The sequence below is a fragment of the Myodes glareolus genome, chromosome 8 (assembly GCF_982192425.1).
Source record: "Myodes glareolus chromosome 8, mMyoGla1.1, whole genome shotgun sequence".
NCBI classification, from domain to species: Eukaryota; Metazoa; Chordata; class Mammalia; order Rodentia; family Cricetidae; genus Myodes; species Myodes glareolus.
In genome coordinates, this window is record NC_142033.1 from 82,252,493 (window position 1) to 82,278,275 (window position 25,783).

General features: G+C 42.3%; 1 protein-coding gene across 10 annotated transcripts in view; it reads right to left on the reverse strand.

Annotated features, from left to right (window-relative positions):
- The window catches only part of Cobl (cordon-bleu WH2 repeat protein), a 228,956-nt gene that overhangs the window by 66,587 nt on the left and 136,586 nt on the right, over positions 1-25,783 (reverse strand). For 7 of the 10 annotated variants that reach the window (XM_085692229.2, XM_087909188.1, XM_085692224.2 and 4 more), the window contains 2 exons: positions 7,075-7,213; positions 3,476-3,646 (listed from right to left, as the gene is read on the reverse strand). In XM_085692229.2, the coding sequence (XP_085548355.2) occupies positions 3,476-3,646; positions 7,075-7,213 (310 nt within the window). The remainder of the gene's footprint in view (positions 1-3,475; positions 3,647-7,074; positions 7,214-25,783) is intronic. The other 3 variants (XM_087909190.1, XM_087909192.1, XM_087909191.1) reach the window with 1 other exon arrangement.

Genomic DNA, 25,783 nt, shown 5'->3' on the forward strand with positions numbered 1-25,783 from the left:
AAATAGGACACAGAAGGGTGAGCACATAGAAACAACAAGAAAACCTCAAACTAGAAGGCTGGCACTCTCATTCTTAGACAGCAGGGTGCACATAGATAATGCTGTCTGTCTGACAAGCTGGAATGTACAGAGTTCATATGCATCTGGATCTAGGCTGGGATCATCTAATTTTGGCTAGAGAACAGGCAATAACAGAGGGGTCCTTAAAGCAGAACCCATACATTAACGTATGGCTGCTTTCTCTTGCTTCTGGAGCCCTTGACTCCAAATACGTTCAAGAGTCCCAACTCTGTGTGAGAGCGAATACATGGATACTGTCTTTCCATTTTCCCCATTACAGATTTGTGTGGTTTCATGGCCATGGATCAAATATTTATAAAGGCTAAGGAGAAAGTGAGGGAAAAGCTGAAACAGAAAGATAGAATGGGAGCTATCAAGACACAGGACCGAGTTGGAGAGCCTATCTCGTGTCTTCCCATTGCCTCCCCACATCTGCATGGCCATCCATCATCTACTAGCTTAGGGAATGCTCTCAAGCTTAGGAAGGGCAGTTGAGCTTACTGTTTCCAAGAAAAACTAACACCTGAGTGATATATACCTGTGTTACACAAATCACAAAGCGTATTCTAAAGTCAAAGGCGTCCCATAGATGATTTCAGCACAATGAGAGAAAAGAGCAGGGGACAGACAAAGCGAGAGAGGGCCTGAGGCGCGACAGTGAGAGAGTTCACTGCAGTACTTAAGGCATTCGAGCTCAGTTCTCTAGGGAGGCAGAGCTAGGGGAGAGTCCACATGAGACCTTGTTCATGAGATTCCTGGAGGACCATCTAGGCCTCAGAGATACTCAAGATATATTCCCGCTGAGGGTAGGGTAATTCCTTTAAAGGGAATGAAGGTTTTAGAACTGAAAGCAGGAGAAGACACAGAAGAGCTTGAAGCGAGCATTACAATGTCTCTACTGAGCATTCAGGTAGCTCCCAAAAGCCAGAAGTCTGACTGGGAGAGCAGGTGAGAAGCATATGATATGGACATAAATTAATACCAGACACTTTATATGCTCACCACTTTGCCTTTCCTGAGACAGGTAAGAGGGGTAACTAGATATCTGCTTTATGGAAAGAAACAGAAGAATACAAAGGTTTTATTTTTCCTCATATTTTGAATCCCAAATCAAAGATGGCAAGTTGTGGTCTGCCTGGTTGGGCAGGTGATCCCAGTTTTCAATGTCATAAACATTAGTCAGGCCAGTTCTGCTAATTAAGCACTGCATTGGATGCCTGAGATTCTGGTGCACATACAGTCAGGAGAGAGGTGTGGCCTCAGGCTTCCTCCAAAGGGTTGGACTGCATTGAGGGCCAAGGGTGATTGAACAAAGTGGCATTTGTTGACTCTCATCTAATGGTTTCTGGGGCCTCTATCTTGGCCTATTCTTCACTTTATTATGTGAATCTCTGTGGGTAAGGAAGGGGGCGAGGAAAGGTGATTTATGATGTGGAGGGCTAAGGAAATGCTGTACTTGGAGGAGTAATCTCAAAGTCAGATGGCAGTGACCAAAGGATGAGAAGTTGAGCCACAAGGCCAGAAGAAATCAAGTCTGATGCTTTACTTCACACTCTTCAGACCTCCTAGGAAGTCTCAGGGCAGGCTGGGAAATGTCTTCATAGTGCCACCAATGAAGGAGGAAGTTCTGCCTCCCAAGCCCAGTGAGGGCTTCTGTAAGCTCATCCCAGATCCTGTTTGCCAAAAGCCTCAACCCGCCTGCTGGGTCTGAAGAAAGGCAAGCAGGGGAGAGGACCTGAGTCTTTAGCTGGCTCTCCCACCCTCTGTAGAGCACTCCACTGCAGATCTTGTGGATGTTCTTTCTTGACAACATGAGCTCCACTGTGCTCACCAGCTACTCCTGTCCACTTGTCCCCACAAGGAGGAGATGTGAGTCAGGAAAATAGTCACAGAAATGGCCTCTGAAATCATCGTGTGCCTTGGTGTGAGGGGCCCGAGAATACCTTTCTCTTTAGAGATGCCACAATTACTTGAGACCACCATAGCTAGCATTTCACTGACTAGTGTCTAGCTGACCTTTTTAGAGATTTGTTTTTATTTTTATATGTATGAGTAGTTGCCTTGCATGCATATATATGCACCATGTGCTTGCCTGGTGTCCATTGAGGTCAGAAGAAGGAGCAGATAGTTGTGAGCCACTGCATAGGTGCTGGAAACTGGGTCCCCTACAAGAGCAACAGTTGCTTCTAACCATTGAGTCATCTCTCTAGCATCTCTAGTTGATTCTTTTTTATTTGCTTCTTTATTTGTTTTTCAAGACAGGGTTTCTTAATATAGCCTTGTCTATCCTAGAGCTAGTTCTAGAGACCAGGCTGGCTTGGCACTCACAGAGATCCACCTGCCTCTACCCACTGAGTGCGGGGAAGAAAGGTGTGCACTGCCACCACCTGGTGCTAGATGACCGTTAACTGTCAAATACCTTACAACAATTCATTTGTATGAAGAAGTATGTGCAATATAAAGAAGATAAAATTAATTGACACGCACAAGAACTATCTGCGGAGAAAGGTAAACTGAGTCACCATTATTTTAGCTAAAGAAAGGAGGTAAGTTGGTGAGCAGGCAACTGCCATTTCCAAAGTTAGAAAAAAGAAAATGCAATGGTGGAAGAGCACACACTTCCTACGGAGCACAGTTATACAGAGGGTGGCAGCTGGGCTGGTTCCGAGTGACGCTGCTCCACTGGAGTACGTGGGCTGTGATGTAGACAGCACTGTCACAGGCTTGGCATGAAGGTGATGCCTTCCAATCATGTATAGCATGCTAGTCTCTTATTCATCTCAGGGGGAAATGCTATACATATTTATTAACGTTTATTAAAAGAATCCCAAGAGGCTGTGAGTGTAGATGATGCAGGCGCAATAGAACTCTAATTCTGACTATGACTAGACAGAAGCTGCTTCCTCTCCAGGTTTCTCTACTTCTTTACTACAGAGAAGCATTCCAATGCCTACCCATGGACCACAAGTTCCACAGCTGACTTACAAGTGGTGTCCTCCCAGTTCCTGAGCACTGACTGCCCTGATACACACCCATAGCCATCCTGAGAGAGTCTCAGCAAAACGGCAAAGTTTCTTCTGTTGGTGACTGTTGCTCTCTGAACACATTCTGAGGAAACTTCCACCCCCAAGAGTACCATCTCCTCCCTAACTGTATAGCCACAAGCACATCTTCAGCTAAAGTCTCACCGAAGTAGAAACAACCACCTCTTTCTTACAGGCCACTGTGTGGTATTCACAGTACCTTTGCTGTGAAGCTAGATGCATTGCATTGAGCATTTGGAAAGAAATTTGGAAAGAAAAGGTACAGATGTCCAAAAGCAAGAAGGGAATGTCTGGAAACAGATTCATATCAGCAGTGACCAGAAAGACAGATGGGTCAACACACAGACGGAATGGAAACAAGAGGCACGTACGTTTGGGTCTCAGCTCTGAGGTCTCGGAACCAGCGCCTTCCCCAGGAAAGGTGACAGGCTCTGTCACATCTGTGTCAGAAGGAGGGTAGGGTGGGGGCGGGGGGAGCACTAACTGGGGTGGGCCCCGGGCTGTGCCTCTGGGAGGCTTTTGTGGCACCTGACGTCCAACACCTACATGAAATCAATAGGAAGGATTCAAAGTTAAGCCAAAGGGTGTCCTGTCCTGTCTTCTAACCATTGCTATTGCTCCCCTGATGCAAAACCAGTCACGCTCAACACCACAGCCCTACCACTCTGCCCCAAACCAGCCATATGCAACACCAAAATCCAACAACAACGCAGACACATACAACACCAAATTTTATACCGAAGTGGTCACGCCCAACACCAAATCTAACACGAAACAAATCACATCTAATACCAAGTCAAATACTAAAGCGCCCACATTCAGTTTCAAATCCAGCCTCAGTCTGCACCAAACCAGCCACACCCAATGCCAAATCCCAGTTCACTCTACATCAAACCAGTCATACCCCATATCAAAGTCACTCACCCGACAGTACGCCATAGCCAACCATTCCAATGCTTAAACATTTCATGTACGTAGTGTTCAGATATAATTTGGAAAGATTTGTTTGGTTGGCAGCCCTTTGTCTCTTTTAGGCACAATTCCATACATTTCCTGAAACAACTCAGGGAAGCCTGGAAGGCAGCACGGTCAAGTTGAAATGAGACTCTTCCTCCCATTGGCCTTTTCCATGCTCACAAACTTCATTCACCTACTATTAACAGACAGTCCAGTGACTTGGGTTATCTCTTAGCCCCACCTCACTACCAACGTCTTTCATTTCTTTAGGACAAAAGTCTTCAAAGTTTTTTTGAAATGGGATCCAGGTTGCAGAAAGTGTTCGGGGTTCTCAGATCATCTGCACCTTGTATTAAGGATCAGACATTTATAATTTTATGGGAAGATAGACTTATTATACTAATGATTTTGTGAAAGTCAATAACTTAGGTTCATAAATGACATAAATTATCATATATCCATGCTTACTATTGTGTTTTCTTAGAAAATACTTTCTTCAAGATGTACAGTTTAGAAGCTTCTAATTATATAGCCTACGGTTTGTGCCCTTCAGCCTTATAACTAAAATATTGAGAAACATCCTCTTCAAACATGTATATCAAAGATGTGTGTGTGTGTGTGTGTGTGTGTGTGTGTGTGTGTGTGTGTGTGTGTATTTACTCCTTCTTTGGATATGATTCTCTAGATGTGGGAAAATACTGACTTCTTCATGCTAAAACCATTTCTTCTGCAAAGTGCAAATCAGTCTGTGTGGTGCTATTGATGGCCCCTGGTGGGCAGCCTTATGTGGGAAGGAACACACCTAAGGTTGGACCATGGGAGCAAGGAACACTGGAAGGATGCTCCCCCATTCCAAGATTTATTTGTGATTTCCAATAAATTATACCTTGGACCCAAATGTGGGCAGCTGAAATATTATTTTACTTCATGTTACAAAACAAGTCTTCCTTTCCAAAATCTAGATGTCTGAGTAGAAAAATCATCAACTATATGTACATGTGTGTATGTGTGCACACATGTGGTGTGTGTGTGTGTGTGTGTGTGTGTGTGTTTGTGTGTGTGTGAAGTTTCTATCTCTCTTCTAACCTGATACCTAAATTTTACTGCTGAGTTTTGTGGGGTGCTGTCAATATCCTCTAAACTCATGGATTCTTCTGAATGGGAGGGGAGTTCAACAAGACCTTGTCTACCAATTTCTGCCCTCAAAGGGTAACACTACTCTTTACTAATAAAGGGTTTCTGGCTTTCTTATATCCACAAAGAAGTTACAGATCAGGTAGGAGAAAGTATGGAAAACTGCCTCTATCCATGTCTTCTCTTTGCACCATCAGAGATGGAATGTTAGTATAGTTCTCAGTTCTCGATACCTACTTTACATCTCTGCTGGCATCTATGGACACCAGCTGATCTCATGCCCAGCATAAGTCTCAGGTTATTTCATTTATCCTTTCATTTACTTATTTATTGTGTATGTGAGTTTTCACACACATATACATGCACATGGGTCAGGGCATGAGTGTCATGTGGATATCAGAGGACAACCTGTGGGAGCTCTCTCTTCTACGTGTGGGTTCCAAGAATCAAACACAGGGAGCTAGGCTTGGTGGTAGGAACTGTATCTCTGTGCTAATCTCTCCAGTCCTTGTTTTTCATTCTGATATTATATTCCCCTGGGAAATGTGATGAACTGACATAAAATGCAGGTTATTACTTCTTAGGATAATTGATTCTTAGGCTGTGAAATATCAAGCATTAAAAATAAAGTACTGTCAGCAAAAAAAGCTGACAAACAGCCAAGTCACCCTTATTAAAATTTCAGAACTTGACAACGTAACCAATTATCTTTGGGAGTATTGTCCTTTTGGGACCACAGATGCACTGTCAATAGAGAAGCAATGGAATGCCTGAGTCAATGAATGGGCATGGTTGCCTCATGGCTTCAGCCAGGGCTCTGATGCTCTTTTAACCATGGGAATCTCAGTAACGGGAGTAAGTAAATTCAACACTTCAATTTTTAATCCCTCCTTTACAAGGGCTAGTCGTATTCCTACTACAGTGAAACAGCAGATACTGAAAGATTTTAAAATAAAATGAGCTTCCTAAAGATCCTGGACCTGGAAATCAAGCCATTGGCATCTTCCCCCCATGATCTCCAGTCTATGAGGGTGGGGTATAATGATTTCACAGGTTATTCCTTGCTTATTGGTGTCAAGACTTCAGTCTGGTTCTTTTGAGTTTCCTTACTCTCAACATGGGGGCTTTGCTAAATGCATAAACAGTATATACATGGGGGTTATTTTCAAATAGGAAATCACAGGTTGATCTCCAAGTGCTCAGAGACAGATGTGTTTTGGATTTCAGATTTTTCTAATTTTAGAGCATTTGCATATACATGATGAGGTATCTTGGGGATGGAACTCAAATCTAAATACGAAATTCATTTATAATTCATATGCACCTTATATATAGAAGCTGAAGGTAATTTTCATGTAATTTTTAAATGATTTTGTTCATGAAACCAAGCTCCACAGTGCAGGATTTTCCATTTGCGACATCATATTGATGCTCAAACAGTTTAAGATTTTGAAGAATTTCAGATTTCAGTCATCCAAATTAAGAATGCACCACCTGTATACGCCATGAGGGGTCTAAGATGTCTTTCAAATGACAAACACTTTCCAAACAGCCTCTACAGACATCCTTCAGCGACACCTGCCATAGCCACTCATACCACGAGCTCCGTTCGTCACTCTCTCCCGGGGTCCTGGGTTCTCTAACCACAAGCCACCCTTCCCACTATCCTTGCCTCCTCGACACCTTCCTCCATGTAAATAAGATATTAGGGGAATTCAGAGCTAATCATGTCCAGACTTTCTTTCTTTAGCATACATGCTTTCTGGGTTTAATGTAATTAACAAGGAGTCCACTGCCAGGGTTAACAACAGTGCTAATGCATGACCTATGTTACAGCAGGCATCTCAGAGGCATGCACACAGCAGGCTACACTACTTACCCATTGTGCTCTTCCTGTTCTCTTCCTTATCCTCCATGCGATTGGGAACCAAAGGACTTGGTGGTGGTGGCTGCGGTGCAGGAGGAGCTGGTGCCCGCCTCTTCTTCTTCTGTAGATCAGCCTGTGAGCTGAGTGAGGTCTAGGAAACACAATGAAGGATGAGAAGGATTAGTTTGTCTGTATGAGGTCATACACATGTGCAACACGCCCTTCAAAAGCAGGCTCTGTGTGACATGTCCATGAAAGGAATGCTGTGTCACACTGACTGTCCAAGTCTGCTTCTCTTCAGCAGGTAGAAGAGGCCGAGAATACCTGGTGTGGTCCTGAGGTGGCAGAGTGATGCTTTTCAGTTCCCTAGCTTCCCACGCTGTGCAAGCAGTGCCTATTTTTTTAGGCATTTCTGGAGAATTCTATGAGTGAAAAAAATGACCCCTTGTCCTTCCTAAAGTATCAGAGATAACTTGTTCATTTGGGATAGGAGAGATCAGTGTGGCTCAAGGCTCAGGTCCCTTTCTGCCTCTTCATGTGGACATCCCATGACCAGCATGAGCCACATTATGCCCACTCTAGCTGGACAGTGAAGCATTTATGTATAGGTTCCTTAGACCAAGATATGGGGGATCAGTCTCCTATCCGGAACAGAAATCCAGCTCTGGCTCAGAGATGATGACAATGAAATTCTAACGCTGTCGATCAGTAGCTCGGGCAGATTTCACAGTTGAAAGTAGAATACGTTTTTGTCTGTAACCCACCGACTACAGTTCTTGGCACCTGAAGGGCTCTATTCTCTTTCCTTCCTGCTTGCAGTCAAAGTTATCATTAGTTCATTCTCACTTGATGGGAATTCATTTAAGAGGGAGGGCCTAGATGTAAAGGGTGACTTCATTCTTATGCCTTCAGTTGCTCATAGCCAAGTCCTGTCCAAACATTACCAGACCTTTCCAGGGCTGGAACCTGATCACACTGCCACTCTCTAGTACCTTAGGCCCGCCCTGGATGCTCTTTGATTTAGTAATGCAAGCATGCTTCAGGAGTACTAGAATATAGTATCTATACAGCACCATACTACAAAAAAGAACCCCCTTTTATTGACTAGAAGTGTGTGTGTATGCAAAACATGCATCAATTTTATCAGTAATATACTTTTATTGCAAAAAGTTTAAAATGTATATAGAAACAAAAAGGAGAAGAAAATCATTTCGTTCAGATAAAGTGCCAACGGTTGACATATCTTTTTCTAATCTCTAGTTTTCTCTTTTTAAAGTGATTCATGATGCACAGTATATATGTAATATATCATAATAATCTCCTATGTTTTCAAAGTTTTGCATAAAAAGTGGGCCAAACATAAACTCACACAACCCTTCAAAGACTAGTTGTCAGGGTGTCTTGGTTACCCCCTCCACATCAACAGCACCCACAGCAAACACCTTCCCTTAGAAGAATCCACTAGTTCAGTGGTACAGAGGAAGGCTCCTATGCTGCCTAGTTGCATGTGGTGGAGTTCTGTCTTTCTGCTCCAGAAGATGAGGACTTAGTTCTCACATGGGAGGAGGTTGACTTTTCTTCTACATTATGCCCCTTAAATTGCAGCCTGAAACTTTAGTCATCATCCAGTATCTAGTGGCTCAGTATTATATCCTTACCAACAGGTCCAGTTTCTGTTACCTAAAGTCAACTGTAGTCTGAAATTCTTAAACGGAAAACAAGCCGTTCTTAAGGTTTCCTCTGGGTCTGGCTCTGATAACAAAGCTTCACACTGTCCTATTGCCTCCTGCCTGGGATAACTGGCTTGCTACCTAAGTCTCTTTTCCTAGCTGAGCTTCCGGGAAATCAACTTTCTTCTACTCTGTTGATCCTGTTTATGGAACAAGCTCTACATGAAGAAGATTTTTGAGATTTTGAATCTAAAAACGCCTTTATCCTATTACACTGTACATAGATACAGAGGAGAATAACTAATTGCAAAATACTGGAAGCACCAAGGCTGCCCACTCTCAGACTGCTACTGCGCCCACTGGATGCAAAGATCACCGGGGCTCAGTCTTCCCCTGCTTTTGGCTTCCCTTCTGCCCACCTGGATATCCTGTGCCCAAATATCCCGTGCCCTTTTCATCCTTTCCTGAGGCATTTCTATTCCCGAAACCTGCAGAATTCTCTAGTTTCACCTTTCAGCTTTTCCTTACTTTCATTTTCCCTGTTTTTCCTCTCTGAATTTCAGTGGGTTGAGTACGACAGATTGTGAAGCAATTTGCCTATTTTTCTCTAGTGTTCTTGCCTCCCTCTTGGTAATTTCCTCTACTTGATTGTCCAGCTCTTTTGAGTGTTAAAAGTATGCTATGGCATATTTAATTTCCAAGAATTCTACTTATTTTAAAATCAGCATTGTGGTCTTCTTTCTTGGGTATAGTCTCTTTCATTTTTCTTTTTGAAAGCAGCATGTCTACAGTATTTTTATTTTTGGTATTTTTTAACTACATGTTGTATTTTCCTATAAATCTCTTTCCCCTATCTCTTCCTCCTTCTTTCCCCTTCCCCACCTATGTCTGTCCCTGATAATTTCATTTTAACCTGTCTTCATATATCTGTGCTCCTTGGTTGACTGCTTACACTATCTTGTTTTGGAGGGGAAAGTCTGTTCACACACTTACAAGATCCCCTAGCGTATCTGGCTCACAATCTGGTCAGTTGACAGGAAAGAGCCCCACATAGCCACCTGTACAGGGTTCCCTCCTGAGTCAGCCCTTCCCACACAGAATGATTCTCTGGCATCCTTGCTAAAGGTGCACTCTCGGGATACAAAGAGGAACAGGATGAGAAGGCCCCAAGCCTCCCTTGCAGCACATGGAGCTCTGACTTAACCATGTCTGATGTCTGGAGCCACCTTTCAGAAGCTGGAAGTATGGCTGTCTGGCAGAAAGGGTCACATGGTGTTCCTGCTCAGATATACAACAGTCAGTCATCCGTTCATTCTGTACTCCTGGGTGCAGTGGAATCTTCCCCAGATTCTGTAGCCTAGTGGAGTTCTGGGCCTGCCTGATACCAGCCCTATCCCTAGGAGTCATATTTAGCTGCTCCCTCTAGGCTAGGCCACAGGGCCTCCTGAAAACTGCCATTGTTTCAATTCCTATTATTTAAAACTATTTAAAAATAATTTTTATTAATTTTAATGGGATTTTAAAAGGAGAGACATTAATTTGCTTTATAAACCATATTTTACTTTATTTTCAAGTTTACTTAAGTATAGTTGATAAGTAAACAGTACATATAAACTGATGGTTTGATACAGGTATACATTATGAAACAATCATAAGCTACGTAACAAATCTATACTCTCATATGCTTACTGTTCTCTATGTTCATATTCTCTTTCCCCCTCCCTGCATCCTCTTAACTTGTATGTAAAATTTCCAGCATTTTCCCAAGTGCCTGTAACTCAGCTGGAGAGACGAGCCATATGGAACTAAGGCCCCTTGCCTTTAGTCGAATATTAAGAATGTTTGCCTTGATTATTACAGACTGCATTTCTTAGAGCACTCTCGTTTCTTTGCCCAACATTTATCTCGTCCTTTCTTCTTCTGATTTTTCATTAAGTCCATTTATGTTTGACTTCTCAAGATGTGGAGTTCAGAGTGAAGACGACAGAGTCCGGAATTACTTATTCCAATTTCAAAATCCTTTGCAGCGCTGAGATGGGGGGCTATGAAGCCCTGGGCCTTGTTCTATACAAGCAATGACCTAGCATCCATCTGCAGCCTGAAAAGCTCTAATGAGACTTCCTGTGATCAGTTAGGCGCTGCAGCACCCAGGCCACTCAAGGGAGAGCGGTCTCACGAACATGAATAAGAAAGCCAATTCAGTTCAAGTACCTCATCCCTTCCCCCAAGCCAGCATGGCTCAGATCTCCCTTGGGAGGAAAACAAAGGAATCAGAAGGCCTCCAGCTCTCCAGATTTTAAGAAGGCTTGCGTAGGCAGGGACTGGCTCTGTCCTCAGTTACAGGAGAGCTCTTAGGGAGCTGATGTCATCTAGACGTGGGCAGATGGCAGGAACTGAAGAATAAAAATGAAAGGCTGGCTGCTCCGGTGCTCAGAGACTTGGTGGCAATCCACCAATGGAGGTTGGTACAGGGGGGCACAATCAGGAGTAAGCATCAACTTATGGGTTATCCATCGGGGGATGAGAAGAGTGGGAAGGGTATGCAGTGCTTTGGCTTTCTGTATAGGCTTGCATAGTTGAAAGGTTTTGGTCATAGCTGACTGGGAGTAAGGAAAGAAGTGACATATTTCTGATACCTGTTATTTCTGTGTTCATACTCTCTTCCCCCACTCCCTCTACCCTCTTATATGTACAATTTCCAGCATTTTCTTAAGTGATTGCCACTCAGCTGGACAGATGAGTCATATGGAACTAAGACCCCTTGCCTTTAATTGAATGTTAAGAATATTTGTCTTGATTTTTACATACTGCATTTCTTAGAATACTCAAAGTTTCTTGAAGAAATGATGGAGACCTAGAGACTGGCCCCAATGTCAGAGACCTGCAGTACCACAGACAAACACTAGAGGGAGGAAGACATTACAAGCTTCTTGAACAAAAAGAAATTCACATTCTATCTGGGAATACAATCACGTTGGGCCAGAGAAGATACGAACACAGACAAAGCTTGATGTTCCAAGCTCTGCAGATAGACTTACTACCCTGATGGACCTATAAAATGTTATGCTCTAAAGTCAGGGGCAATAAGCAGTTTTGAATTTTTTTTGTTTTTTCCCCCAAATGTACAATTTATAATAACAAATAAAAGTAAAAACTGTACTAAAAAGCCAGAAAACTGTGTCCTGAGAAAAGCAACAAATTAAATCTCTAGAAAGCAGGACCAAAGATATGGAGATTGATGGCCTTAAAAAATTAGAAGTAATTATTTTAGCAGAGTTTGACAAATTATAAGAGGACAGAGAGATAGTTGAACATGAAACAGAATGAAAATTGTATGCGAACAAGTTCAAGGATCAACTCAAAGACAAAAGCTGAGAAAGAGAGAGGGAAAGGGAGAGGGGGAGGGGGAGAGGGAGAGAAAGGGGGGGGGAAGAGAGAGAGAGAGAGAGAGAGAGAGAGAGAGAGTCCTGGAGCTGGAGAACCCAATGCTGAAAAGCCACTCTAAAGGTTACCTAGTAAACCTAATCAAGCAGAAAAAAGGTTTTGCAAATTTAACATGAAACTAGAAACGACCGAGTCAAGGGGCTTCCTAAGGGAGAAGGAAGAGGAGGGTCCTCTCTGAGGCTGCATCACAGGGAGCAATGGATGCATCACAGAAGTCCTAGAAAGAGAAGAAAGGGAAAAGGGTAGCGCCTATGTGGAGAAATAATCAGAATCATCCTATCTAAAAATTCAGGGAGTTCCAAGGATTCAAACTGAATGAACCCAAAGCACACAAAAGACATCTGGAGACAAGGAAAGCATCCAACCAAAGGCAAAAAGGATCAGTAAAGCAGCAAGAAGGGACTGTTAGATGCTACACAGGAGCATGAGGTAATAGCTTGTTTCTCAGAAGGAACTGTGGAGACCAGAAGTGATGGGGTGCTATATCCGAAGTGACCAGGGAAAGCAGAATGACCACCAAGAACACTCTGGCAACACTATCTGCTAAAGACAGAGATCTAACCAACAATAACTGCCCACACTAATGTCACCGAGTTTTCTTTGTATATTTTCTTCATATAATTTTATAATTCAAGACTTACTTCTAGGCTTTGAAAGCCATCTTGAGCTAATCTTTGTGCATGAGATAAAAGTCCAGTTTCATTCTCTACACAATTTATTGAAGAAGTTCTTACTCATTGAGTGCCTTTGGTGGCTTTGCTGAAAGTCAGGTGACTGCAAACTGGTGAGTATATTTCTGATCCTTCCAACCTATCTCATTCGCCATTCATCTATTTTTATGTGATCTTCTGCTGCTGTGATTACAGTAGCTTCACAACACATTATACTGTATGTTGAAATCATGGAATATTGTCTCTGGCTGCTTGTTTCATTGGCTTTTACTCAAGGGGTTTGGTTTATTTGGGGGTCTTTTTGCAGTTTCATGTGAATCATAGGATTGTTTCTTCAGCATGTATGAAAAATAACTTTGGAATTTTAACTGGATTGAACCTGTAGATTTCTTTGGGTATTATGGATATATTAATAACACTAATACTTTTAATATTTAAATAATGAATATCTTTTCATTTATTTGAGTCTTGTTCAGTTTTTATTACCAATGCTTTGTACTTTTGCACTCATTGGTTAAATTTATAAGATTCTGAAAGCAAAAAATAATATAGTGGGATCAAACTAAATGGGCCTCTATATAGCAAATCAAAAAAATGAAGAATAAGAGAACAGAAATTGGTTGGGAGGAATGTTTCAACACAGGGACAACATATTAACTGTATAAGGAACCTAAACAACAGTACAAAAATAATTCAACTGAACAATAGCCAAAGTGTCTAACCATACAGTCAATAGAGGTCAGACATGTGGCTTACATCTTTAATCTTACCGTTCAGTAGGCGAACGCAGGATTGTACAGGTCTGATGCGAAATAAGGAATACAGAGAGAATTCTAGAAAAGCCTGAGTTGCAGTGTGAAACCCCACCTTAAAAAAATAAAACCAGTTTTTTGTTTCATAGAGCAACAGATATATGAAAACTGGTCAATAATGCAAATCATCACAGAAATGGCAACTAAAGCCACAATACCTCACCACAACTATTACAGTGGTTATTATTTTGATAACAGAAGCTGGAGAGGATATAGAGAAAAGCAGTACTGCTCACTACTAGAAGGAACTTGAGTTAGTAGTCATTCCCAAGAAAGAGCATGTAGGCTCATGAAATATGAACTACACGACCTAGGCAGTCCCACACGAGATACATTTGCTAAGGAAGGGACCTAAGTGAGCTGAAGGGCTCTCTGCTCTCTCAGGTTACTCACAAGAGCCAATACACAGAGACACTCTGGATGTCTGCCAGTCTACTAACATAGAAAGAAACTGTAGCGTATATACTATGGAACACAGAGGAGGAGAGAAAGGGAGGTTTTAATCAAAAGGTGCCATTTTTTTTTCGGCTAAACTGGAACGAATTTTCTTGTTGCCTGATGGTAACCATGGTTCCTAACACTGTAGAGTACATTCGCAAATTACTTAGAAAATAGATGATAAATATTTTCCACCCCCAAAAGACAAATTGGTGAGGTAACAAGTTATATTGATTAGCTTAACTATTTCTACATTGTATCAAGGATCACACTGCACCCACAAACACACACAATTGTGATTTATTTAAAATAATCAAATCTTCAAACCGAGGAAGGAATAAAGACCTTGCCAGAAAACAAAAGCTGAGGACATTCATCATCACCAGACCTTCACTAAAGGATTGTTAAAAGTGCTTTCTTACTTGAGCTTAAAGAATATTAGCTGGATAGTGAGTTTTGTGAGTCTACTGGGGCCATTTGAGTGGTATTTTTGTGTTAAAAATCTGTGGTGTCTGGTCAGCTGAGATTAAGAATCAGCCATGATTAATAAGAGATTATCACCACTAGAGTAAAATCTTTGTTTTATGGGGACAACTGATTCTGGTCAGCAGAGGCTCAGAAATCAGAATGCAATTAAATTAAGGCCAGCATCACTGAGGTGAAATCTTCTGAGAGTATTTCCTCAGGGTCAGCACATAGTGGCTGTGGTATAGAGGGGGCCAAGACTGTAACTCACACTGCCAGATGAACGTGGTATAAGAATCACCAAGGTGGTGCTGGTTTCGAAGGCATGAAGGGGTCATGGAGAGCAGCTGAGGGTTGCCACGGTACGTGGCCAGGTGAGACTATGGAAGGAAACACAGCTTCAATCTCAGCAGGTGCCCTAGGGGTCATGGAGAGAAGTTGGGGTTTCACATCACGTAGCAGAGTCAAGTCCATGAAGGAAGCCCAGGAAAAGCTATCAGTGAAGGTACAGCTCAGTTGCGGAGACCCCAGAATTTTGCAGATGGCAAAGAACATCAGCAGCAATGGAGGGGAGCCAGCCTGAGCCATATTTCTGCCTTGAGTTCCAGCCCTGATTTCCTTGATGATGTACCGTGATGTGGATGTGGAAATAAAATAAAGCTTTTCCTCCCAAGAATCCTTTGGTAATGGTGCTTTATCCCAGCAATAGAAACCCTATTTATAAGACACAAAGCCACTAGAGAGGGAGGGACAGTAAGGGATTGTAGTTACCATGAAAGTAGACAATGGGAATACTGGGGGTGGAAGACCACAGCAGAAAGGGATGAGGGGCTATGGCAAAAGTGGGGAGGGGAAGGTTAACACAAAGGAGGGCATAGAGAAAACCATATGAAAATCTACAATTTTACAATGCCATTTAAAAAGTGTACTTGAAAGGATAATGGAATCCATGTGGTGAAAAGAAAGGGAGGCAAAACTGGAAATAAAATATTCAAATGAGAATGGGGGCCAGGGTTGGGGGAAGAGGAGAAAATAGTGGGTAGATTTGCCAAAACTGCAGATATATGACACCGTGCTTTGTAGTCACTAGTAAGCTAATTCCAAAATACAACTTACAAGGGGGTAGGTCTGAATGGAATTATCCTGCATAGATAGATAATACCACTTCCAAAAGACTTAGGTGAATGAAAAATCACACTGTGGTACCTCCCTAAAAATTACTGGGAAGGGAGGCCGCAGAGTTCTCCAAAACAACAAAGACTATTGCCATTGCTCTTACTGTAAGTACTCTATTGATAAGGCTCTATAGCTAAAGACAATGAAAAAAGAAATAAATCTCCAACTGATCTCAAGACACACATGCTAGCCAGCTTTCACAGTGCTGGGAACTGGGAGACATCAATGGTCTTACTCAATTCCGACCGATCAGGCATGATGTGCCCACTAGTATTATAGTATACAGTATATAATATATAGTACTATAGTACTATAGTGGCATTGACTTATTGGTTAACTAATCACATGATTGGATTTGAGGCCTGTCCCAGAAAAGACAATGTCAGATACACGTAATTCTTATAAGAAACGCCCACAGCTGAGGTAGAAATAGGTCCTACGGTAAAAACGGCTATTGTTATTGTGGTAAGTAGCCACGTTGTTAAACTGTCCTGCAAATATTCATGTTTATAGAATACTATAATATAATACTAATACTAATATAATATAATACTAATATAATATAATACTAATAGACCTGGGTTGCAATCAGCTTCTCAACTTCAGCCTTCATCAGAGAACCTTTTGTTGTTACTGTTGCAGCGGGCAGTAGTCAATGCTTAGTGGTATTAGACAGTCCAAGCACTAAGAAGAGATGACTGAGTTCTCGGCTCTGAATGTGAAGTATTTTTCACCCTACCCCCCCCATTACCCACAAGGCACAGGGAAAGAGAAAGAAGGGGCAGAAAGAGTCTAAGAGCAGGAGGATGGGGAGAAGTGCCCTGAAATGCAAACTTCTGTACTCAACGAGTCCACCACACTCAGAAGCCTACACCAGCCACACAAGGCTTGCACATGGCCACATGAGCAGCCCAACTAAAATTTGGGAATTGATAGTGGAAGTGCTCTGTGGCCCCATGCTTTCCTCAGATGCCATCGGCAGTTGATAGCTGCCAGAGGGAAGAAAAGAATTCTTCCTCTTTAATGTATGGCCACTGGTAGGTTTCCCATGCCCCAGGGGATGGCCCCACGCCCATGAACATATGGACAGCACTAATTGGACTTAGCAGGTTATCTCCAAAACAAAACAGGAGGTTGGGAGCGGGCCATGTTGGATGAGAGGAGTTGAAGGGCGGAAATGAGGGAGTAAGTGATAATTCTTCACTGTATACATGTACAAAATTCTCAAGAATAGGAAATACTAATATAAAAACAATGCAGTAATTATGAAAAATGTATGTTAGCTCCTCAAATAATTAAAATGGAATTACTATATAATCCATGATCTTATTTTTGTGTATACATTAAGAATTACAAATAAGACTGAAGTAGGATTTCAAATAAATATGTGCACATCCATATTGGCTGTATCACCATTCCAAATAGCCAAGAGTCATGCGCAACCTAAATTTCTGACGATTACTGAATATATTATGCAAAGTATATTCAACCTCAAGAAATAAGAAACTATAGAGCATGTTACAATATGGGTAAGCCTTTGGAAAACTCTGTTAAGTGAAACATGTCAGTCATAAAACAATAATGCATGATTCCATTTACATGGGATTCCTATAACAGCCAAACCCTAAGCCATGGAAAGTAGAGCGGTAGTTGTCGGGGGTAGAGGGAATAGGGAAAAAGAGAGAAGAAGTAGTTATAAATTATAGCTATCTAACAACATAAAACAGTTTGAGAGATCTGTCCAGGGAGCACATACCTCAATTTTGTACAAAGCTACCAAGATTTATCATTTTCTATTTTTACATGTATGCACCGCCTGCTTGTCTGTGTATGCATGATGTTCATGAAGGCACCTGAGGAAGCCAGAAGAGGGTGTGGGATCTACTGGACCTGGAGTTACTTATAGGCAGCTACAGTTACCTGATGTAGGTGCTAGAAATTGATTGTGGGTCCTCACTAGTGCACACTGAAGGGTGATGAAGATTCTACTTTTGTGGCTTTCTTTTTATCACATTAAAACTAAAAAGAATTTTTGTTAAATGGTTATCTCACACTGACTCTGTAAAATGTCACGAGCATGTTTTTGAATAAATGAACAGCAAACCTTGCAATGTTTCTGCAAGGACCAACTATGGTACGGTATTCTAAATTCTAAGGCCCGCATGGCATTGGTGGTATGGTGAGTCAGCACCCTGGAGCAGCAACTTGCCTTGTACCCAATTAGTGGGATATTTGTAGGCAAGACTGTTTGGCCTTTGGCAGCAATTCTGTTTTCCACTGAAGTTGTTGCTGCTAACACTGAAAGCCGTAAAGCCTTTTGGCCATAAACTTCTTGTCTAGGCTTAACCTAACCCATTCATTAACTGTGGTTATTCAACACTGTGGGTTTTCCTATCTACATTACTTTCTAGCCCACACATCCTAATATTTATTTCTTATGTTTTTGTCTTGAAATTTGGGTTCCTCTCTGTAGGTTGGCTTGCCTGGAACTCAGTATACATGAATATGCCGTATTATCCTTCTGCAGCAACCTTCCGAGTACTAGGATGACAGAGATGATCAATTATACACTGCTTCTCAAACACTTCTTCAAATGGAGTGAGACTTTGGTACAAGCCATTATTTTATTAACTCCTTCAATTAATCAGCAAGAAGCTGCTGAGTCATTGTTGCTGTGACTGAATCTACAATAGATCCAATGATACATACAATCTCCAACCTCAACATGTTCAAGGCCAGTGGAGGACGGGTAATTCTGTAAGGTTTATACCGTCTCCTGGGATGGAAATGTTGCTGCCCTGAACTGTGAGTTGTGGGGGGTCTGTGTTTTTTTACCCCACTGTAATCCACACTGGATAGCAGAGGTTCCTACACTCCCAGTGATGTCTATATAGTGGTATGTTCTAGAATTTTGCTGCCCATCCACAGTAGGTTGGAATTAATTAGGAGAGGGGAGAGGAAAACAATTCAGGCTTACCCAATTTGGAAAAGCAATTTCACCTGCTGAAAGACAGCCACTGCTCCCTCCTCATTATGGATCAGGAGAAGCATTAACATCCGGAGCCCCTGCCAAAGCTGCCTCACGCCACCACTGAAATACTTCCTCAGAGCCAATCCTTCCCACTCAGCCAGCACTTGTGGAACAGCAGGTGCCTTCCAGCCACAGGACCACTCATAGTAAGCTAATTAAGACAGTGTGCTCGCAAAGGGCTTGGCAAAGTCTGAGGCTCTCCAATGAAGATAAGTCCTAATGGGCAAGAGCGTCTTTCGAAGCTTTTGGAGATTTAACATGCTCAAACAATGGCTTTCGGTAGAAAGGTTTACAGACTTCAAGAAAACATGAACAATGGCGCCCACAAACATTTATTAGACATTTATTGGAGTTGTCAAGTGTCTCTCATAGGACCACCCAAAGACCCTTTCTGAAGAGGTAGTTACTCTAATTTTAAAACTATTCATCATTATTGTGTGTATAGGGGGTCTATGATGTGTAGAGGCGGGAGTGTGCCATGCAGCACACGTGGAGAACAATGAACAACTACAGCGGAGTTTCTCCCTTTCCACCTTCACACGGGTTCTGGGCTGCAAATTCCGGGCGTCAGGCTTGGGTCACAGTGTTTTTACCTGCGGAGCCGTCTCACCATCCCCTCTCCTTCATTTACAGAGAAGAGAACAGAGACGGAGGCTAACGGAAGATAAACTTGCCCTTGCTTATACAGCTAACAGTGGGCAATGCTGGCATTCAGCCTTTAAAAGGCACAAACCAGAATCTTTTGAGCTATTTCTTTATATTGTCTACCTGGCCAGGGGCGAGTGGCTCCGGGTCAGATACCTGAAGCTTGAATGAAATATGTCTTCCCGTGATATTATAAACTACTATAACCCCCTAGAGTTCTTTTTAAAACTGTTTTTAATTATGATTTTTAAATTTATGTGCACTGTTTTTTTTTTTTTTTTTTGTCTGCATGTATATCTGTTTGAAGATATCGGATCCACATGAACTTGAATTACAAAGGGTTGTGAGCTGCCATGTGGGTACTGAGAATTGAACCTGGGTCCTCTGGAAGAGTAGCCAGTGGTGCTCTTAACTGCTAAGCCACCTCTAGCCACTCCCACTAGAGTTCTTAATGTCCCATAGGGTAAACATCTGCTGATTGGACACCACATAAACCAGTTTGGACTTGAAAATGTTGCTTCAGAGACACCTAAACTTTAATACTCTAATTAGGGTACTCTTTTTTATTTATTCTTCTCTCATACATCTTGATGGCAATTTCCTCTCCCTCCACTCCTCTCCAACCCCCACTCCACATCTCTCTTCCCCCATCTCTGCCGCTTCTCTTTCTCCCTTCAGAAAAGAGCAGGCCTCGGAGAGATACCAACCGAACATAGCCTAATGAGATGCAATAAGACTAGCAATGAACATCATATCAAGGCTGGGTGAAGCAACCCATTAGGAGGAAGAGAATACCAAGAGCAAGTGAGTCAGAGACACCTCCACTCCCATGGTTAGGAGTCCCACAGGAACAACAAGCTGAACAATCATAACGTCTATGCCGAGAACCGAGTGCAGACCCATGCAGGCTCTGGGATGGCCACTCCAGTCTCTGTGAGCCTCATGAGCCCTGCTTAGTTAATTCTGTGGGTTGTTGTTCTCCTGGGGTCCTGGACCCCTCTGCTCCTACAATCCTTCCTCTCCTTTTTCTTGGGGTTCCCTGAGCTCTACCTTCATTGGGGCACTCTTTGAGGAACACACACCACAAACACCAGTTCAGTGGTTCTGTGGAGCGTGCTTCTCTTCTCTCTCCTCTCTGAAACCAGGAACTGGAGCATCTTGTTACAAAACGAATGTTTTGCATCTTCCCACCAAGCTCATTCTGAAAACCCCAGCTCTGATGTGATGGTATTAGGCTGGTACGCCGTGGGGACCATAGGGGTGTTAGGTCATGCTGGTAGAAGAACCTGTATGGACTGCATCAGCAACCATATAAAGTTTCAGACCCTGGACTGTCTACCGGTTAAGGACCCAGTAAAAATACAGATGTCGGACAATCAGGAAGGGGGCCCTCATCAGATACCAAGTCTGAAGCTCACACCTTCCAGACTTATGAGAAATGAATGTCTGTAGTCTTAAGTGCATTTGGTATGGCAGCCTAGAGAGCATTGGGCTGCTTAGTGATAGAAAGCACTGTTCCCTTGGGCCTCTTTGGTTACTTCGTTTCTTAATCTCATTGTGTCAATTATATATATCACCAGACTCAAGTTCCAAAAGCATCTCAGGGGGTGCAGAAGTTAATTAAAAGATGATAAATATGGCTTGTCACTATGAGACACACAGCGTCATGCCTCTCACCTTGGCCCTTGGAACTTTGCTAGGGCATGATATTTTATAGGAACTTCATATGAGCAGATGGTGTCTTCTGTGAGCCTGGATAGCTTTCATCTCTAAACAGGTATCGTGGTTTGAATGAGAATTACCCCCATAGGCTCACAGATTTGAATGCTTAGTCCCGAGGGAGTGGCAGGCGCTATGTGAGAGGATTAGAAACAGTAGCCTTGCTGGAGGATGCCTGGCACTGGAAGTGGGCTTTGAAGTTGTCAAAAGTCCACATTAGGCCCAGCAGCTGTTCCTTCCTGTTGTCTGCAGGCCCAGTTGTAGAACTCTCAGCTACTTCTCCAGTCCCATGCCTGTTTGCATGCCACCATGCTTCCTACCATGATAATGGTCTAAACTTCAGAAACTGTAAGCCGGTCCCAATTAAATGCTTTCTCTTATAAGAGCTGCCTTGCTCATGGTGTTTCTTCACAGCAATAGGACACTGACTAAGACAGGAATTATATGTGTATTCTTAAGGAGGATGGAAACGTCCCTTTGGGTCTCATGTTCAACAAAGCTTTGAAGAACAATGGACCTAAGGGGCCACATACGTTGTGAAGTATAATGATAATCATCACAATCCATTTATGTGTTTTCTCATCTTTTTATCTATTCATCCATCTGGCCATTCATCCATGCACAAGTGTGCTTAGTGCCAAAAAAAAAAACAACCCAATAGTTTGAATCCACAGACTCAATGTAATGGGGGTTCCCAGGGGCAGATAGGAGAGGGAAGGAGATATGGCTGATAAGTCTAGTTTCATGTATGCAAGATGAAAAGGGCTGGAGATGCTATCATACTTGCACCTGTGGGAACTAATACTATACTGTGTGCCTGAGGACTTAATATGGGAAGAAATATCTTTTAAAATAAAATTGACTTTGAATGTGATCCAATTTGCCAAACTGAAATTTAGAAAGGTTGTATGAGTTTTAATCTTCAACAAATGTTGGTGCCCATTCTTGCTTTTATCAGAATCAATGAAAAGCATTATACAGATAATGAACATTGGGATTAGCAATTTTAATTATTACCATTTGTTTGAGTGTGTATAGAAGAAAACTATTCACACGCTTATAGGATGACTATTATGTATAATTTCCTTTAAATACTCTATATTCCTAAGACTATGTCCACAAATACTATGCACCAGAATAGCAAGGAAAGATTTACAGGAGATGAGAGCCTGGCCTGATGCTCATCAGACTGCCAGGCTTAGAGGTCTCTATCTACTGGCCATCAACACTGAACAAGCCACTTAACTAGGACAGAAATAGTATCTGGCCCTTCCAGTCCCCATGATGACCAAATGGGAGTACAGGAAACACAGAAAATAGGGACCTCTGGGGGAGTTGATGCCGAGTTCTTACTCTCAATCTTGGCTCTTCCCTACCAAGAGCATGTAGCCTGGTGGGAACCTGGACACCCAGAGGCACCTCAGCATTACATCTGCACTGCCTTAAGTCAGAGTTCCTAAGGGAACACAGAGTTCTCAGAGAACAATATTTGCCTCTCTATTTTGGTTACCTGAGCTTAAGCACATTGATAATACTATTCTATAGAAAGCATGGTTTATATAACTTCTGTTTTCCATGATGATCTCCAATGGCTGCAAAGAGAAGTTTCTTTGATGAGGGTTGAGAGTTACACTTATCCGTGGGTATAAAATTTAGAATTTAGATAAGGAGTTATACCGGTATAGTCATAGAGCAAAAATGGCAACAATGAATTCTCTTTTCAAACCCATGACGTCACTAGCCCTGGAAAGTTGGTTAGGTCTCTAGTACTAGACAAGATTTCATTTCTGTTGAGTAGGCTGTAAGTTTAATTAGATAGCCTTTGGTCACTATCAGTATGTGTGTGCCACTTGTTACAGCTTTATGGATGTCCTAACATTTTAGCTTCTCTATAGTCCATAGGCATAACAAGTGTGTAGGATCATTAACTGCTTCTCTCCCTTGGAAGCTTGCAGAATATTTTCTGGTACCATGGAAGCTAGACCACAGGAAGGAGCTTTTCAGATTAGAGCAAATTCAAATTATCTAAGTCCTGTGTCCTAAGTGTGTGGTATCTTGTGATATAGGTGGGCTTTCTGTCTATGTGTTATTTTCATTGGTTAATAAAGAGACTGCCTTGGCCCTTTGATAGGACAGAAAATTAGGTAGGCGGAGTAAACAGAACAGAATGCTGGGAAGAAGGCAATGAGGCAGATGCCATGGAGCCAGCCATCAGGTCAGACATGCTGAATCTTTCCCTGTAAGCCACCAACTCGTGGTGCTACACAGATTATTAGAAATGGGTTAATCAAGATGTGAGAGTTAGCCAGTAACTAACTCTCTAGAGATAATGGGCCAGGCAGTGTTTAAATGAATACAATTTGTGTGTTGTTATTTCCGGGGCTAAGCTAGCTGTGCGGGAGTCGTGTAGGACAAAAAGCAGGCCTGCCCGCAGCTCCTCACTACAATCTTCAGCAATAGGAGTTTATCTTCCACCTCTGAGAGGCAAGCAAGAGCAACTGCAATTATCTCTACTGTTTTAGGAGCCACTTGAATTACCCTAACCAACCATTAGAAAGGAGGTTTCTACACTTAAGGGCCGGCCCATGCCCAGCAGTAGAAGACCAACATGAAACAAACTCAATGGTATTTTTTGAGTTTTAAATTTTTTTTCTTTTGGTTTCTCTTTGCTTTGTTTGGACATTTTTTACCTTATTTGTCTTTGCCTGAATGTTACAGTTTCTGATTTTGTTTTTTAATGTGGTGTGTGTGTGTGTGTGTGTGTGTGTGTGTGTGTTGTAATTTGTATCTATTTATTTAAATTCTATTCTTATTTGCTGGTTTTGTAAGGGAAGAGAAAAAGAAGGCATGCAGTTAAATGGATGGGGAGTTGGGGATGATCTGGGAGGAGTTAAGGGAGGGAAACTGAAATAGGAATATATTGTGTGGGAAAATATTTTCAGTTAAAAAAAGGAGGTTTCTTCTGCATGGTTCTGTTTTTTGGTAGTGTATGTTTTTTGTGGGGAACTCTGCCAACCCAGGTGGCATGATTTCCTTTAAGGTATTCTCTTTCTCTCTCTCTCTCTCTCTCTCTCTCTCTCTCTCTCACACACACACACACACACACACACACACCACCCCTAGGTGTTATTTGTCCCTCCTCCTCCCTCCTTTTTTTTTGTATTGTCCCTTCCCAAATTATAGTCTCACTGTTCTCCCCACTTTTCCATTTCCTGCTCTATAAGCCCCAATGGGTACATCTCCACTGCAGCATAGGCATCTACAGTTGAGGCAACATCACAGGAGAGGGGCAGGAAGACTGCAAGAGTCAGAATACAAGGATATTTGCTGCGAAACAGGCTTTCCTAGAATTGGCTGCACAAACAAGATTATCAATAGACATGCTAATTTGGAAGGGAGGATCTCATCAGGTTCCCTAGACAAGACGTATAGGCGACTAATGGCTGCTGAGGGAGGAGATCTGGTCTCTCTCAGGGATTGTAACATGAGGGGACCTGCTTGTTCGGATTTCTGTCCTGCCCGGCCCCCCAGCCGTTTAGTCCCAGAAAAAAATCACACAAGAGATCTCTATAAGTTATAAAGCTTATTGGCCCATTAGGTCAGGCTTCTTACTGGCTAACTCTCACATCTTGATTAACCCATTGTTGTGATCTATGTTAGCCATGTGGCTCAGTACCTTTTTCAGTGGGGCAGCTTACATCCTCCTGCTTCGGTGATCTGGGCAGGAGTGGGAGCAATCAGCTTCCTCCTTCCCAGAATTCTCCTGCTCTCTTTGCATCATTTCCACTTCCTGTCTGTTTTTCCCGCCTACACCTCCTGCCTGGCCAATCAGCATTTATTTAAAACATGATTGACAGAATACAGACAATTCTCCTGCATCAAGGGGTGAGTTCCTAATTCGTTATAAATACAAAGTGGTTGCACAAACAAGAAAAATAGACTCAGAAGGTTGTATTTCTGTATTTGTGCTCATTCATACATGCACACATGTAACGATAACGAAGAAAGAGAGACTATCAACTTGAGAGTGAGGAAGAGAAGATATGGAAAGAGTTGGAGAAAGGAGACTTTGAAGGGGTTGGAAAGAGGAAAGGTAAGGGGAAAGTGACTTAATTATATTTTAATTAAAAGCGTATTTTAAAAAAGAAAAAAAAAACTAAAAAAACCAAAGAGCTCCATGTTGGAATCAGCCTACCTGGGCTGTGACCTACTTCTATGTGTCTTAGTTGCCTCATTTTAAATGGGATCATGACAGCACTCACCCCACAGAGCTAATGTAAGAATTAATGAGTCAGAAAGGTCCCTGGCTGCACAGGATGTTAGAAAATGCTATATAAGTGCATGTTAAATAATTGGGAAGTCAGCTAAATGACTTAAAAGAAACACAATGTCTCTGAACCAGACATGTACGCTGGGTTTTATAAGTAAGAGAGACTGAAAGATAGACCAAGGTCACATTATCTACCTAGAATGAGATTTCCCCCATCACCAGCCTGTTTTGCAGAGCCATCATCGTGAGGCCTAGAAGACTGAGTTTGCCGAAATCCCTCTCTCAGTTAAAAATGGCTTGTAGGAACCAAACGGAAAGATGCTTGGGTGAAAATGGTTTACTTTCCTGGAAAAAGAAAAAGGGGCAGTGTCCTATCATAA